General features: G+C 45.9%; 1 protein-coding gene across 2 annotated transcripts in view; it reads left to right on the top strand.

The window, feature by feature from the left end:
• The window catches only part of Gad1 (glutamate decarboxylase 1), a 36,873-nt gene that overhangs the window by 1,217 nt on the left and 20,071 nt on the right, over positions 1–15,585 (top strand). For both annotated transcript variants that reach the window (XM_027946097.2, XM_027946098.2), the window contains exons 2-5: positions 2,146–2,208; positions 8,007–8,165; positions 9,433–9,675; positions 14,694–14,784. In XM_027946097.2, coding sequence (XP_027801898.1) covers positions 2,146–2,208; positions 8,007–8,165; positions 9,433–9,675; positions 14,694–14,784 — 556 coding nt within the window. The remainder of the gene's footprint in view (positions 1–2,145; positions 2,209–8,006; positions 8,166–9,432; positions 9,676–14,693; positions 14,785–15,585) is intronic.

Raw genomic sequence — 15,585 nt, 5'->3', positions numbered from 1 at the left:
AGATGGGAGGTGTTATTGGGAAAGCAAAGACCCTCTCCAAGGACCCTTTGGCACTCACTCTGGCTCCTGGGCTGGAGGCCTTGTTTTGAGTCCTCAGGCGATGTTCCAGTTTCCTCTTCCCACCACCCAGGCAGGCTACAATTACCCACACAATAAAGAGGGGCTTGGGAGAACCGCCAGCCCTGATGGCACGTGAGCCAGGCAGAGATAGCAGAGCTGACCAAAGCAGGCCCAGAGGAAGGCGATGCTCAGGGCCTTTTGTCTGTTGCTTTGGCCTTGATAGATGTCTTTATTGGTCTTCCCCCTTCCCCCCTTTCTATCCAGCAGGTTAAGGAAGCCCTTGAATTCATCCACCCCCATGTCCCTGCCCCTACTTCCCATCAGATGGTCACTGCACCCAGCTCCTGGTGCACGACCCAGCAGAAATGATGGCCTGAGTCCACATATGGCCTGGCATCCCTGAAAGCCACTGTAGTGGAGGCAAGAGAGCCAAAGACGCTGCCTAGGAAGAGCAAAAAGCTCCTGTCCCAGTAATCTTCCCTACTTATAATCTAGCTGTGTCAGAATCCTAGGCTGTTCTGGCAGGCACACTCCACTTTCATCCTCTTTCAGACACACCCTGGCACCCAGCTGGCTCCACTTCTCTGGCCCTTCAAGGTCTCCTGGGAGGTGTCCTCTCTCCACCTGTGCAACCTGTCTTACCCTCTCACTCCAGCAACCCCTGGCCAGGCCTGGAACCCTCCTTGTCCTCAAGCACTTGGTCTTCCCCACTTCTGCTACAGCAAAGGGGCTCTCTAGCTCCTGCTTTCCCTCTCCACCTATTTTGCTTTCAATTCTGAAAGGCAACAATGTATTTGAAATCCAACCTCCTCTGGTGTAATGACCTTGGAAAACTCACTAACCCTCTCTGAGCTGCAATGTTTTTCTTTGTCAAATGAGTCTTAGATCAACACTCTACCTGCCTGTGTCATAGGATTGTTTTAAGGTTAAGATGAAATGATGTTTAAAATGAAGGCACTTTATGGGGTGGAAATAGTTCTTTATGCCTCGCGCATATTATTATTAGGGTTTTGCTTTGCAACCGATCTCCTGTAAGTGGAATTTCATCCGTGACACGTTGTCTCCCGGACGGACATCAGGCCATTTCTTCTCCCCACTAGGTCTGTGTTGTGCCTCGATTTTAATGGATGTCACTCTGCTTATCGCAGCCAACACTCGCGCTGGCTGGAGGCTGGGGCTCGGGCTGGGGTAGGCTGGGGGATGGGAGTGATTGGAGGCGCCTTGCTTTGAGGAATCAGAGGGAATTTCGCGTTGGCCCCATCGCACTGGCCTTTTTATTCCTTGATGGAAATTGACCCAGAGGGGTTTGAGAACCGCTTAGCGAAGAGGGAAAATCCGTGATCCTCTTGGTTGGCGGTTCAGACCCAGAGGAAGGGTACCTGATTCCGTTAGCCTTCGCTTGCTCCAGAGCCTAGGTGTCCGAGGGTAGGGTATTAATGAGGGTCGGGGGTGGGAAGGACTAGGATGAAGACCCGAGGCGCATTATTGTCTTCCTGACTCCCCAGTCTGACTGAAGAGCAGCCATGCGGGCCCGATCATCTAGTCAAATACTATTTTTCACCCAATTAATTCCTGAACTCTTCCGCGACCCCATTTCATGCCAGTTTATTTTAAGCTGCCACTCGGCTGGAGACCCGCCAAGAAATTATGAGATGTTTCGGTCCCAGATGCTTCTGTGTTCCCTTTCTGTGCTGATGTAGTCGTCTGCGGGCCGAGACCAGAGGACTAGGCCTTTGGGTGCTGGGCAACTCGAGAGGTGGGGTCTGGCACTTTGCACATGGGGGGTCAGCCTTCACCCCATCCGACCCAATCTTGGCGGCTGTCGGGTGTGGATCTCTTGGGGATCCTCGAACCCCGCCTTTCAGAGACACTATTGTGTATCTGAAGCCAAGAAGAGGAAGAGAGTGTGATTAGGATTCTGGAGGGCATGCCCACAGATCTGGTTTCTAGTACCTTTCAGAAAAGAGCTTTTAACCAGGACGTTGAAGACCTTCCCCTCCCCCCGCGAAAAAACTTTGCTCTCTACCCAGGTTCTGGCGGTCCAAGCCTGCCTAATCACACCCCTGTTGCTCTCTCTTGTCCTAGCCTACGACACGTGGTGCGGCGTGGCCCATGGATGCACCAGAAAACTGGGACTGAAGATCTGCGGTAAGCGAAAGGGCCGGCGGAAGCTTGGCAGAACCGGCGGGGAGCTTGGCGCGCGGGCTTTGTAGGTTTGGAAGAATCAGATGCACGCGGAGGGGATCCCGACCCCTAGGTCTCCTTATCTAATGTAATTACAGCCCCGACATCCAGTGAGGACACTCTTTTCGAGGTCCTGGCCCTCCTTTTCCCTCCCCTGACCCAAACCGAGGGGCCTTTTCCTTTGGGGTTCTTGCTCCTGGAGACCAGCTAGAAGGAACGCTGAGAGCCCAGGAGTAGACGAGGAAAACGGAACACAGCGCCCCCACGCGGCAACCTCGCTCTCCCAGCCCTGCGCCCTGCGCCGGGCTCGCCCGCCGGGTGGGTGCACTATGCCCAAGAGTCTGGAAGGTCTTCTAGAAAAGGTGAACTGACCCGGCTTTCTTGGAGAGCAGACCAAAGGGCGCAGCATGTGCCTAAAGCTGCCGCTGAAAAGTACCCCTCCCCGTTATCATTGCCCGTCCCCCTTCACCAATCACCCCAGGGCCTGGGAGCATTGAAGGTGGCATTTCCAACTTGAAGTTCGTGCCCAGAGATGTCATAATGGATTATTTCGTTCTTTGGGGCTCGGAGGCTAAGGGAAAGGATTGCTTGCAGCTCTCGGTGGCCTCCCTAGCGGAGGTGCCAGAAGCGCAGGCTCGAGTGTTTGCAGGGCATATCCTTGAAGGCGAGGAAGGAAGGGACCGGAGAGGACAAGAGCCCACAGGCAGGGAGAAGAGGGTGTTGTCTGACAAAATAGATCCAGAAGCTGGAGAGGAAAAAGAACTGCTCTCTGGAGAGTGGGGGTCTGAAATGAAAACGCCCAAGGGATGTAATTTTTTTTTCTTTAAGGGAAAAAGGGAGATTTGTTCGAAGGGACACAGCTGAGCGGCTCCGGCTGAACAATGAGGACTTGGTTTCCTTGCTACATTTCACCGTCTAAAATTCTCCAGCCTTATCGGGCTAGAAAATACGGATGTCCCCGGGCAGGGGGTGGAGAGGCCGGGGAAGATTAACGAGGGGCTTATTAAAGAGCCATTCGTCAGCTGCTGCGCGCCGAAGATAGCGGCAGAGCAGGCTCGCGGCTCGCCAGCTCCATCAGGCCCCAGGAGCCAGTGGGCGAGTAGGTGCTCTCTGGACCTGATCTTCCCGGCTTCCCTGGGCACCCGGTTCTGAACGGGGTGGCAGTTAGGAGAACACAGAGGGGTTATTTAGCAGCTTTTTAAAACCGCTATCCTTCCCCGCTTGGCCGCGCCGCTCTCCTCTCTGCGTTTCTGGGGCTTGTCCCCTAGATCCCGGGGCCCAACATTTAAGGGGTAGACGGGGAGCTCAATTCCTAGACCCAGTCATTTTCCGGGAAAAATCCAGCCCTGCTTCAGGGCTGCCTGGGGGTTGGCCCACTACCTAGCGCGCGAGGCTGGTGGGCGAAGCCAGGGCAGCGTCTCCGCCTTGGGGCAGGCAAGGGTCCAGCGCTTTGTTCTATTAATAGTCCCCTCCTCTCCAGCCATACCCCATCACGCCGCGGTTCTAAGCTTAATGGCGCGTTTCACTCCAGGTCCCTTCGGTGGCGGTGACGCTTGCCTTCTGCAGCCGTCATTGTCATGCAGCTGGGCAAGCAGAACCGAGCAAGCCTGGGCCTCTAGGGCGGCCGAGGACTGGATAGGGGTAGGCTCGGGGTGAAGGCTGCCTTTCCTGTGGTTCTGGTGGGCTTGCTGGGACTAGAAGGGCAGCCCTCACCGCCCCCACCCCCACTCCCTGCTTCCGCTACTGGTCGGGTCGTGGTGGGGGGGGGGGGGAAGAAAAGCTCTAAGCTCCCTTCTGGGGACATACCTTATTTCCTGAAAGAGTAAAGGGGCTGGATAGAGTTAAGCTTCCTTGAGTCTAGGAATAGGGGACCCTAAGTTATCATTAACTTCCCCTTCCCTGATGCCAGCCAGTGCCATGAGGAAGAGTTCTCTTGAGCATTTGAGGGCTACCATCCTCAGAGAGTTTCTTACCTGTTTCTTACCCCACCCCACACCCCACCCTCACACTAATTTCTGGAAACTTGCAATCTGAGTGTCAGTAGGCAAGAAGACAGAATAGTCTCTTGAGAGGAAATTACCGTCTGCTAAAATGCTGTGCTTTTGGGGACCACAGGTTAGAAGACTCCCCTTTAGGTTTGATTGGGGGGTGGGAGAGCACCAGGTCAATTTATTTTTCATTCAGTAAATAAACTCTGGTTTTCTTTTTTAATCTAGTGGAAGCAGAATGCAGTCTCCCTGCTGCCCCCAAAACACACACCCCTAGGGCCTTGTACCTGCTAGGCTAGCTCTCTAGCACTGAGCCATATCCCCAGCCCCAGAGTGTAGTCATCAGCTCTGGATCCACAGCACCCTCTATTGTCTCCCACCTCCTACCCTGTCCCCACACATTTCCTTCATCCCAGACCTTCATATACCAGAGGGTGCCCTCTTAATCTGATACTAAGATTAGTTTGACTTTTCACCTTTAGACAGCAGAGGTACTAGTGGCCCTCATCCCATTTTCTTCTCTACCCATTACCCTGGGTGACCTCCATTACACCCTCAGTCCTGGCTAAGATTCAGCCCCCCCCCCCCCCCCCCCGCCTACTCTCTTGTCCTCCTTCCCCTTAACCTGGGAATGAAGCTGTAAGGAAGGTTCTGGGTGCTACTGATAGTGCCCTTAGCTCTGGAAGCAGAATCCCCATGGGAGAGTAATCAGAAGTAACCCAGGGTCTTGCCAATAATTGGAAAGTGGCTCCAGGCCTGGTGGTGTGACCTAAATAAAATGAGTCTCGGGGATCCCTGAGTTCTGGCCCTGGGTTCTGCTAAATTTCCAGTGTGTCCTTGGGCTTCCATCATTATTTTATACAGAGATCCCAAACTTGCTGCCAATTATAGCCCCTGAGCCATTTTATTTAGTCCACACAGTGTGTTTAATTATGTATTAGTCCCCAACTTTTAAAAATAGAGAGACCTCAAGTATTCTGTGTTTCTGGTTTCTCTTGAAAAGAAGTGGGAGGAGATCTGGCAGTGTGCTGTTAGCCCATAAAAAAGTCAGAAGAGCCCCTTCCTCTAAGCAAAAGTAATTCTATGCCAACAGCTTGGTGAGCAGAGAATGTTCTGGGCTTAAGCCCCTACATGGCCTGTTGGCCATGAATCCTTATGCTGTGCACAGCTTGGGGCTCCACTTGGAAACAACTGGAGGAAGCCAAGTGCTCTCTGGTTCCACACAGCTCCCTGCCCTCCCCTTTCCTCAAGAGTTGGGAGCAGGAGTGGGGAACCAAAAGCAAGAACACCCCACCCCATCCAAGCTCACAGCCCAAAGACAGAGTCCTTACAGGTCCTCACTCTTTTCCCTTTAAGGCAAGCCAGCTATGACCTGCAGAAACACAACTGCTCCCTGGCTGTCCTTGGCTTTCCTATTTGCTCTCAGAATGTAGAGTTCCATGACAATTATCCACACATGGAGTGCAGAGTTGAGAGGGGGGATAGCCTGTCCCAGTCTCAGGGACCCTGCTCCCAAGACTCCTTACTAGCCAGGGAAGTTGTCAAAGCCCCCACCTCCCTATCACCCTTCATCTCAGTGATCTCCCAGGACCTCTTGGGCCTAGAGAAACCTGCATTTACCTTTTTGAGGATCCCAGTATTTTAGAAAGACAATGCCTTCTTAAAGTGAAAGAAAGGACAGTCTACATTAAAAGTTTACATTAGCTTATTAATGGTTTTTCACACAAATCATAATTCAGTGTAAGTGTGCTCTTCACAAGATAATTATGCAATCTAGAGAAAATTTGGGTTCCTAGATGTGTAGTCCAGGAATAGGAAACAGGTTTAAAGTTATGTCATAATTGTCATCACTCAGCCCCATCAGGACATCTCTGGATGAGCCCATATGAAAGCCTTCTTTGGAGACAGTATCCAAAAGCCTAAATTGTGGCCCTGCTCCCAGTCACTGGTTTCCAAAGGAGTTTCGAGATGAGGATACTTAAGCCTTCCCAGGAGTAAGTCAAAAGACCAATAGAGATCTGAGAGTGCAGAGTGGGTTTCAGCTGGACAGGACCTCACCCGCATTGGCATATGGTCTCTCTACTCTTGCAAATTCCAAGGTCATTTTCTGGGACAAGGAAAGCAGTGTCAGGGTTCAAGAACTAAGTGACCCTGCATCCTCCCAGAAAATGAGTGCTGGCACCTGCATCTGGATACTGGGGATTTAGAAGAGGAAGAAAGTACAATAGAAGAAGGAAAAGATACAACTCCCATCTTCATATCCACATAAGCAGCACCATTACAGTGTATCTCCCACTTCTGATGTTCTTTGAGGCTTAGTAATGACTTTAAAATGTGCTAGGAACAGTGAAAGGCTTGTGTGGGGGAGGATTCTAATCCCCATGGCCTCCACTCCCCATCCCTCTTCCACTCATCACCATTGAATCCTCTTCCTAGGGAAATGAAGCTGAATTCCCAGATTAACTTGCCTTCCTTTACACCTCCTGGGACTTTCTTCCAAGCCTGTCTTGTGATGTCTGCAACTCCCCAAGGATCTTAGTATCCACAAAGACAGCTTTGGTGTCACCAAGAAGCTTAGCACTTTCTCCCTTTTTTCAGTGTGATGCCTCATGGGCTCAGGCTGAGGCTGTACTGGGATAGGAGATGCTGGGGGAAAGATGGGGCTTGTAGGCGGGAGCCCTAGAGGGCAGCTGAGGGAAGCATACTCCAGGTTGGCAGAGCCTTTTTGACTCAACCCTGTTTCCCCTTTGCTGTTGCTATCGTTTGCTCTGCCCACATCAGGTGGGAGATATTCTCCTGCCTCTAGGGAAAGAAGTGAGGGGCTATGAATCCACACTGGGCCCAGAGCTCTCTGTGGAGTTCTCAGATGGCTTTCTATCTCCATCACAACATTAGTTGTCATCTGCTAGACTGTCTACAGTCTTCATCAGTTCCCACCCTAAATGCATCCCAAACTGCTCTTCCACAACAGGTGCCTTGTACACACTTACAAATTAAATGCCAAGGCCCATAAGATTTTAAATGCTCTTATCTTTCTGCAAAACCTTTAACACAGAGTGGGTAGCACAGGAAAAGCTGAACTGCAGAAAAATGACACTGATATTCAATCCGGTGAGGGTTCCCTGGCATCAGAGGAAAGCATCTTCCATGATCCTCAGGATCTCACCCTCCTCCCTCTGCTGTCCTCATTCCTCCTCCTCCCTCTGATGTCCTCACCCTCCTCCTTCTGCTGTCCTTCCCGCTCCTCCTCCCTCTGCTGCTTTCACCCTCCTCCCTCTGCTGCTCTCACCCTCCTCCCTCTGCTGTCCTCACCCCTCCTCTTGTCTCTGCTGGATCTCACCCTCTTCCCCTGTAGTCCTCTCCCTTCCTCTTCTCTCTTCTCCTTCCTCTGGTTGCCTGTAAACCTGAGGCTGGCAACATCCTGTCTGATTGGGTCCCTTCCTTCAACACCCCCGTCCTGAGGCTGGTTACTGGAGTGGAAGCTGTCCAGTTGACTTAGCTCTGAGTTCACTGTCACGTTCAGAGAGAAGCCTGAGCCTCACTTACTATTTTCTCTCTTGCATGACTGGGTCTTTGCCACTGATGGCACTTGGCATTGCCCCATCCCTGCCCTCCCTCCTGCCTCAAGGCTAGCCATGCCAGAACTACTATATATAAAACACAGATACTCAGCTTTTCTTCTTAGCAGAAGTGAGAGTCCTGCTTGAAGAGGGGACCTGGTCCAGAGTGGCTGGGTAGTTTCTAATTTCTCTGACCCAGCTTCTTATACCTTAGGATTCTTGCAGAGGACCAATAGCCTGGAAGAGAAGAGTCGTCTTGTGAGCGCCTTTAAGGAGAGGCAGTCCTCCAAGAACCTGATCTCCTGTGAAAACAGTGACCGGGATGCCCGCTTCCGACGCACAGAGACTGACTTCTCCAACCTGTTTGCTCGAGGTGGTCCCTCCTCTGGCTCTTAGCTCTAGCACTACTAGCCAGTTGATTCCTTACTTGGTGTCTTAACTTTTTCATGAAATTTTACTTCTTTTGCCAAGAAATGTCATTACTGTCTGTGAACTCTCTTGTAACTGCTTTTCTAACATTGGAGTATAACAGACACCCTCTGTCCCTACTGCCAGGTAGCCCATCATTCTGGAATGTAGATTAGTGAAGTCCATAAAACACTCAACTTTAAAGATACATGCAGACACAAATATGGATTCATAAAATCTCAGAATCCAAATGAATCTTATATATAAGAGAATCTAGTGATTTCCTTAATCATACTTATCCTCTAACATTGCCAACTCCTCCCCAAAATAATCACCCTATGGGAAGTTGTTCAATTAGCCCTCATAACCAAGGACAACTCTAAAACTCACTGTCCTTCTGTAGATCCTTTACCAGTTCCTGTGCCCCCATAAATTTGTTCTCAGGAGATGCTCCACCACTGTCTCCTAAGTGGCTCAAAGATGAATCCACCGCCATCCACTTCTATGAACTCCCCAGAATGCCACAGAAGCCAGACCAGAACATTGACTAAAACCTTAGAGATAATCTAGGAGTGGGCACAGTGCAAAATGCTTTTTGAGCTGTGGCTGACCTCAGTGGGGGTCCCCACCATTCTTCCTGGCTAGCTCCCCACCCCCAACCCTCCCCTCCTGACTAGGCCCCAAAGGATGAGGTCAAGAGAAAAGCAGGAATCCCTTCTATCACCTTCTTGAGGCCCCAATTTCAGTTCTAATTTACTGTCTGAGGACAGCACAAAGGGCCACCCTCTTCAGGAGGGACCTCATCCTCTACCAGCAGAGGCTTTACCCTCTGCCATCAACAGATCAAGCACATCATTAACATCAAACCAGATGTATAGGGACACTTGGTCCCCCAAGGCCCCATCAGAAATATCTTTGGTCACGCTGCTCACAAGTGCCCTTCAGACTCAAGTAGAGAACTGCAGTTGCAGGTTGCTCGCTGCTTCTCAAAGCACACCAGTCCATATACAAGCAGTCTGATGAGCAGAAAGTCTGTGAACCCCTGTAAAGTATATGCAAAATTTCTGTGTACATGCATACGTGCCTCCCTCTGGGGATGTCACTTCGGTGCATATACACATCCTGGAATGAAATTGGGCCTCATGGATATCATGGCTGATATTAGGGATCTCTGGATCGAGAGAATCCAGGTACAAGGCAGGTGATAACCACCCATTGGCTTTCCCTCTCAGATCTGCTTCCAGCTAAGAATGGGGAGGAGCAAACCGTGCAGTTCCTACTCGAAGTGGTGGACATACTCCTCAACTATGTTCGCAAAACATTCGATCGCTCCACCAAGGTGCTGGACTTCCATCACCCACACCAGTTGCTGGAAGGCATGGAGGGCTTTAACTTGGAGCTGTCTGACCACCCGGAGTCCCTGGAACAGATCCTGGTTGACTGCAGAGACACCCTGAAGTATGGGGTTCGCACAGGTAAGGGTGAGAGCCAGGTGAACACACAGAAGCAATGCCCTCCATGTCCCCTGGCCAGTTGTGAGGACAGCAAACTCCTGGTGAAGGAGAAACACACCCTGGTAAAGAAAGGCAAAGTGTTCAGTGGCCATAAAATTAACCCTTGCAAAAGCCCATCATCGAGCTGGGTACAGTGGCTCATGCCTCTGATACCAGCTGCTCAGTAGGCTGAGGCAGGAGGATCGTAACTGAGAGTTCAAAGCCAGCCTCATAGTGATGCCTTAAGCAACTCAGAGAGACCTTGTCTCTAAATAAAATATAAAAAAGGACTGAGGATGTGCTCAGTGGTTGAGCGCTCCCGGATTCAATCCTCGATACCAAAAACAAACCAAAAAACCCTCATCAGTATTTCTTGTAAAAATAAATTAAAAAGATACAGATACATGGTAATAGGTCAAGTTCATTTTGAGGTTCAGGCTATTCAGGACCTAGAGAGCAGTTTCCCCTATTCTTTCTGCCTCCATTTTCATGCCTGTTTTGTTTTGATAAATCTTACCTAACCTGCCCTGTCATGGACACTGTGGAGAATTTGGGCCTGTTTTCCTCCCTTTATTAGTTTCATAGAGCTGTCATTACAAATTACTACCAACTAGGTGTTTTGAAACAGTAGCAACTTATTCTCTTACAGTTTTGGAGGCTAAAAGTTCAAAATCAAGGTGTTGGTGGAACCATGATCTCTTTGAAGGTCTCAGAGAAAATCCATCCTTGCTTCCTCCAACTTCTGGTGTTACAGGTGTTCCTCCACTTGTAGATACATGGCTCCAGTCTCTGCCTTGCCTTCAGATGGCCTTCTCCCTGAGCACAGCTGTCCAAAGTTCTCTCTTCTGAAAAGGACACCAGTCTTTGGATTAGGGCCCACTCTAATCCAGCATGACCTCACTTTACGATTCCACTCACAAAGACCCTATTTCCAAGTAAAGTCACAGTTCACAGAAACAAGGGATTAGGATTTGAATGTGTAGGGATATAATTAGGATTTGAATTTGAGGGATGTAATTCAACCCACAGCACCATCTTATTGGATAGCCAAAAAGTCAGTCTCTCTCTCTCTCTCTCTCTCTCTCTCTCACACACACACACACACACACAAACACACACACACACACACACACACACACACACACACCCTCTCTTCACATTCCCCAAGTCTCCAAATTCTGTTTCCAACTAGGAGACCTCAAGTTCTCCTCTTGCCTCCCTTTCATTTTACAGGGTCCTCTCTAATCAGCAATCCTGGCTAAAGTGATTTCTTTCCAATTTCCTCAGGTTCAAGGACGTTTTGGTCCTCTGAGCTGTTTCTTAGCACAGAAGTGAAGCAGCATTTTCTTTTTCCTTGTAACTCTCTCCCCTCTGCAGCTGACTTGCCTGAGTTCTTGGGCAGACAGATCCTCAGGAATTAGCAGTCCTTAGCACGCTTGCCACCACATGGGGAAACCCCCAAGGCCACAACTGGCTGCCCACTGTTCTTTTTTGTTGTTGTTGTTTTGTTTTTACTTCTTTCTCTTTCTTTTTCCTTTATTTTCCTTCTCACCCTTCTTAGTCATAAGAAGAGAGATTTAAGACCAAGACTGGGGAGGTTGGGGGAGATAGAGCAGAGCAGGGCTGTTATAATGAAATAATGAGGCTGGCCAAAGAAGCTTTTTAAAATAAGGAATTCCAAATTACTTTTGAAGTCTGCCAATTCCACTAAATAACTTCTGAGTGAACCCGACTCAATTATATGTAGAAAGTCTGATAGTTAAATAGTTAAAGAGAACCACTCTAATAGATTTAGATGCATCTCACTTTGGTCTGATGGCCACCCAAGCCCTGTGGAGAACAAGAAGTGTTATTTGACTGGATTTAAAGTGAGTCAGAATTCCCCATGTTTGTTTTAGCTTGACTTGTTTTGGTCCACTGTTTCTTCTTTTGTTCATTCACTTTAATACATACTTTCTCAGAGAAATGAGGACTACATATTTTTATCATTAATAAACAGAAAAGAAAAATACATAATTTCATCATGATAGCACATCATATCATCTCAAAAACTGAAGATGCTCAGAGAAAGCAGTCATTAGTACAACATATGAATCCATTTAGGTATTTAGTCTGCAGCCATCCATTTCTGTTGCCCTGGAAGCAGGTACGCATTTACAGAATTCATGATCTTCCTAGCAATGTAAAGCTTTCCGTTGCATCTCAGGGAGTTGGCCCTCGCTAAGGTATACTGTTGCTGCCATATCATAAACAGCTCCAGGTTGCTGGTCTTTGATTTAGGGGGCAATACAGAAGCAGTAGGGTAAACCTTGCAGGTAGCTACACACAGTGAAAAAAAATTTTTTTTAAGTGCATAAACAGCCAAAATAATGAATAGTTAAAACATACTAATTTTGTGAAGGGATGATGAAAGCATTTGGAAATTTCTGTATAAATTAACAAAAGACTGCTTCAGAAAAGGAACCAGCATCTATAGATTCTCTATGAACTGATGCAGGTACTAGTGAGGCTTCACTCACAGTAACTACTTAGGTGATTTATAGATATACCACATTTCTTTTATGATTGTTGTTGTTCTTCTTCCTTCTTCCTTCTTATGATGGAATATTTTAAACTAAGCAAAAGTAGAATCATATGATGAACTCCATGTACCAACACCCTGCTTTAACTATTATCAACTCCTGACAACTTTATTTCACATGTACCTCTGCCACTGCTTCCCCCTTTTTTATATTATATGGAAGCAAATCCTCAATTTAGTATTATTGCTTCCATACATATTCTTTTTTTTTATTGGTTGTTCAAAACATTACAAAGCTCTTGACATATCATATTTCATACATTAGATTCAAGATATTCTTCATCTTCAAAAACTTCATTTTTTATGGGGAAAAACCCACAATGTCATTGTTTAATCTAAACACACACACACACACACACACAATTTCCAAGTGTCTCACCAATGTTGTAAATATTTTTTTTTTATTTTGCTTTAATTCATTTGAATCGGGATCCAAATAAGTCCCTCACATTGCAGTCGGTTAATATGTCTCCTAACCAATAGATTTTCTACTCCATCCCTTTTATTTTCACTTGTAATTTTTATGTTGAAAAACTTTACTTGGAAAAATAACCCTTTCTTTTTCCTGCTACATGATCTTAGGCTCTGTGCTGCTCAGTGTCTTGTCTGTCATCTGTTATTTTCGTTGGATACAGAGATTTGGAAATTGAAATGTAAACTAGGTTGTTGCTTGATAGAAATTCTGGTAGAAAATTTTGGAAGCATAAAATTGTAGCTATTTGCTAAAAGTAAGGTGGGGGGGGACTCAGTGTGCTTTATATTTTAATGGGCAAAAAGATAATGTTTCACTCTGTATCAGCCTCTCTTTGTCCAACTTTTGCTTCTGCCATGCTGTGTGCTTTTGATGCATTATCAGATAAAGTGTGGTAGTACGTATGTATGATTCAGTCCTGTTTAATATAACATTTAATATTTGTTGTTTAAAAGTTTTCAAATGAGTGTTGCATATATATTTTAAGTACATATATATTTTATTTTCAACAAAAAAAATATTTTTTGGTATCGGGAATTAAACCAGGGGCACTCAACTACTGAGCCACAATCTCTAGTCCTTTTGATTTTTTAAGTTTTGAGACAGGGTCTTGCTAACTTGCTGAGGCTAGCTTTGATCCTCAGCCTCCGGGATTACAGATGTGTGCCACTGCACCCAGCTCAACAAAATTCTTTATATTCCAGGAGATTTCATAGATTCTGTTGGCACTGAACAGAATAGAGTAAATGCTATAGCTTAAACTATTTAGACGAGTCTACATGAACATCTGGAATCCGGCCCCATATGTACACTACATTTACTGTTTATGATTTTTTATTTTTTAAAAAAATCAGTATTAATTTTTGAGGGTTCTTGAGATGCAGAGATTGGTATCTTCTGACATAAGAAATCATAGTTCAGTTGTTGTGAATGAGTCCCCCTCACAACTAGGAAAGAGCAGACCATCTCAGGGAGGAGAGTTAGACCAGAAATATTTGAACACTAACTCTCTGACAGTTATTTCACAGGCAAAGGCAATTTCCACTGGAAACATAGTTGTCAGCAACTTTCTAACACCAGTTCTCTGTCACACATCCCTAGATAATCTATTGTGTTGACTCCTCTGTGACAGCAGAACCAAGCCTGCTGATATGGAGTTGAATTTTTGGTGAATGCCAAGTTGGCAAAAATTTGGCCACAGTCCTGAATTTCTGAGGACAGGGCTATTAAAGCATAGTGTGAGTTGCACAGGGCTTCAGAGTTGAGTAGCAATAACAATTACTGCACCAGCAGCCCAATAAGTAAAGGAAGACTGTATCTTCCTATTTCACAAAGGAGATGCTAGGTCAGCTCTGCAATCAAGTTAGTTAACAGGCACCTGGCTATGTAAGGGCAAAATACATCAGCACTTGATGTCATGTTTGTCACAGCCACTCAAAGAATGATGGGATGACCTTAGTGTCAGCATCAGTAGATACTTCCCCCAACCTTGGTTTAATCCAAGAGCTAAGAACCCTTTTTAAGGCCTAAAGCCTCTTCTCCCATACCAAAGTTTGATTTAGGAATTAAGATCCTTGGGATGTTGAATTGTAACTTGAAAAAGTTGTGAAAAACAATCAAGACCACCACATCCTCTAATTAAAAAATATGAAAGGAACTCAACTGAATCTCAATAAAAAATATTATAAAGCATGATTCACTTTATGATAGTCACCTTTTAAAAAATATTTAAAAACATGATGCTTTAGAAGCCCGTAAGTTGGGGGGCATCTTTATTATTAACATTGGTATAGACTGGGTCAACCCTTCTCCAATATCCTTGGGTAGCACAATTAGAAAGACCACTGTGATGGGACTTCATCAATGTGATACAGTAGGACAGACCTTTTGCTTTGAAGATAGAGTGAAAAATATGGGTTTGCCTTGATGCTTGCCTGTTATCTCTAGGTCATCCTCGATTTTTCAACCAGCTTTCCTCTGGATTGGATATCATTGGTTTAGCCGGTGAATGGCTGACATCAACTGCCAATACCAATATGTAAGTCTCATATATTCTTTTATATATATATATATATATATATATATATATATATATATATATATATACATACATACATATATATGTGTGTATATATATATATATATATTTATATGTAGTTGTAGATGGACACAATACCTTTATTTTATTGATTTATTTTTATGTGGTATTGAAGATTGAACCCAGTGCATCACACATGCTAGGCAAACACTCTACCACTGAGCCACAACTCCAGCCCCTCATATATTCTTTTCATATAAGCAACCATGATCTGTGACTACGGTTTATTGTTTTAAAATTTCAATTTCAGTAGTTCTGTTTTATTCCCTGGTCATTTTTTCCCTTAAAATCTTTTAGATTTCTCACAGCCCTAGTTTAATAGTAGATACTTGATTAGTGTTTTTTTTAATTGAATAATGCAACTTAAGAGAACAGTCATGAGAATTCTAGCTTTCAAAATAGAGTGTGAAATTTCATGTTAGTAGACTCCATTATTCTTACTGGTATATCTTAAAAGGCTATGTTTTGGGATATGATCTTGGCTTCCTTTTCCCATTCATTGGTCCTTATCACTTAGGTAATATTTCTTCCATAATTAAAGCTGACATAAAGCCACTAGCCAATCTGATCAACATATTGCTTAACTAAAAATTCTAAAATGAAATTCAGCTGATACTGATACACTACACATTCCTTTCAAAATAACTAATCGTTTTGCTGAATTTGACATCTTCCCCACACTGGTTTATGTAGATAAAGCTTTCATTATTTCTAAATTCCTGTAAATTTACATGAAACTGA

This window comes from Marmota flaviventris, chromosome 11 (assembly GCF_047511675.1).
Source record: "Marmota flaviventris isolate mMarFla1 chromosome 11, mMarFla1.hap1, whole genome shotgun sequence".
Classification (NCBI taxonomy): domain Eukaryota; kingdom Metazoa; phylum Chordata; class Mammalia; order Rodentia; family Sciuridae; genus Marmota; species Marmota flaviventris.
Note: the sequence above shows the minus strand (reverse complement) of the source record. Positions and strands in the feature narration are given on the sequence as shown.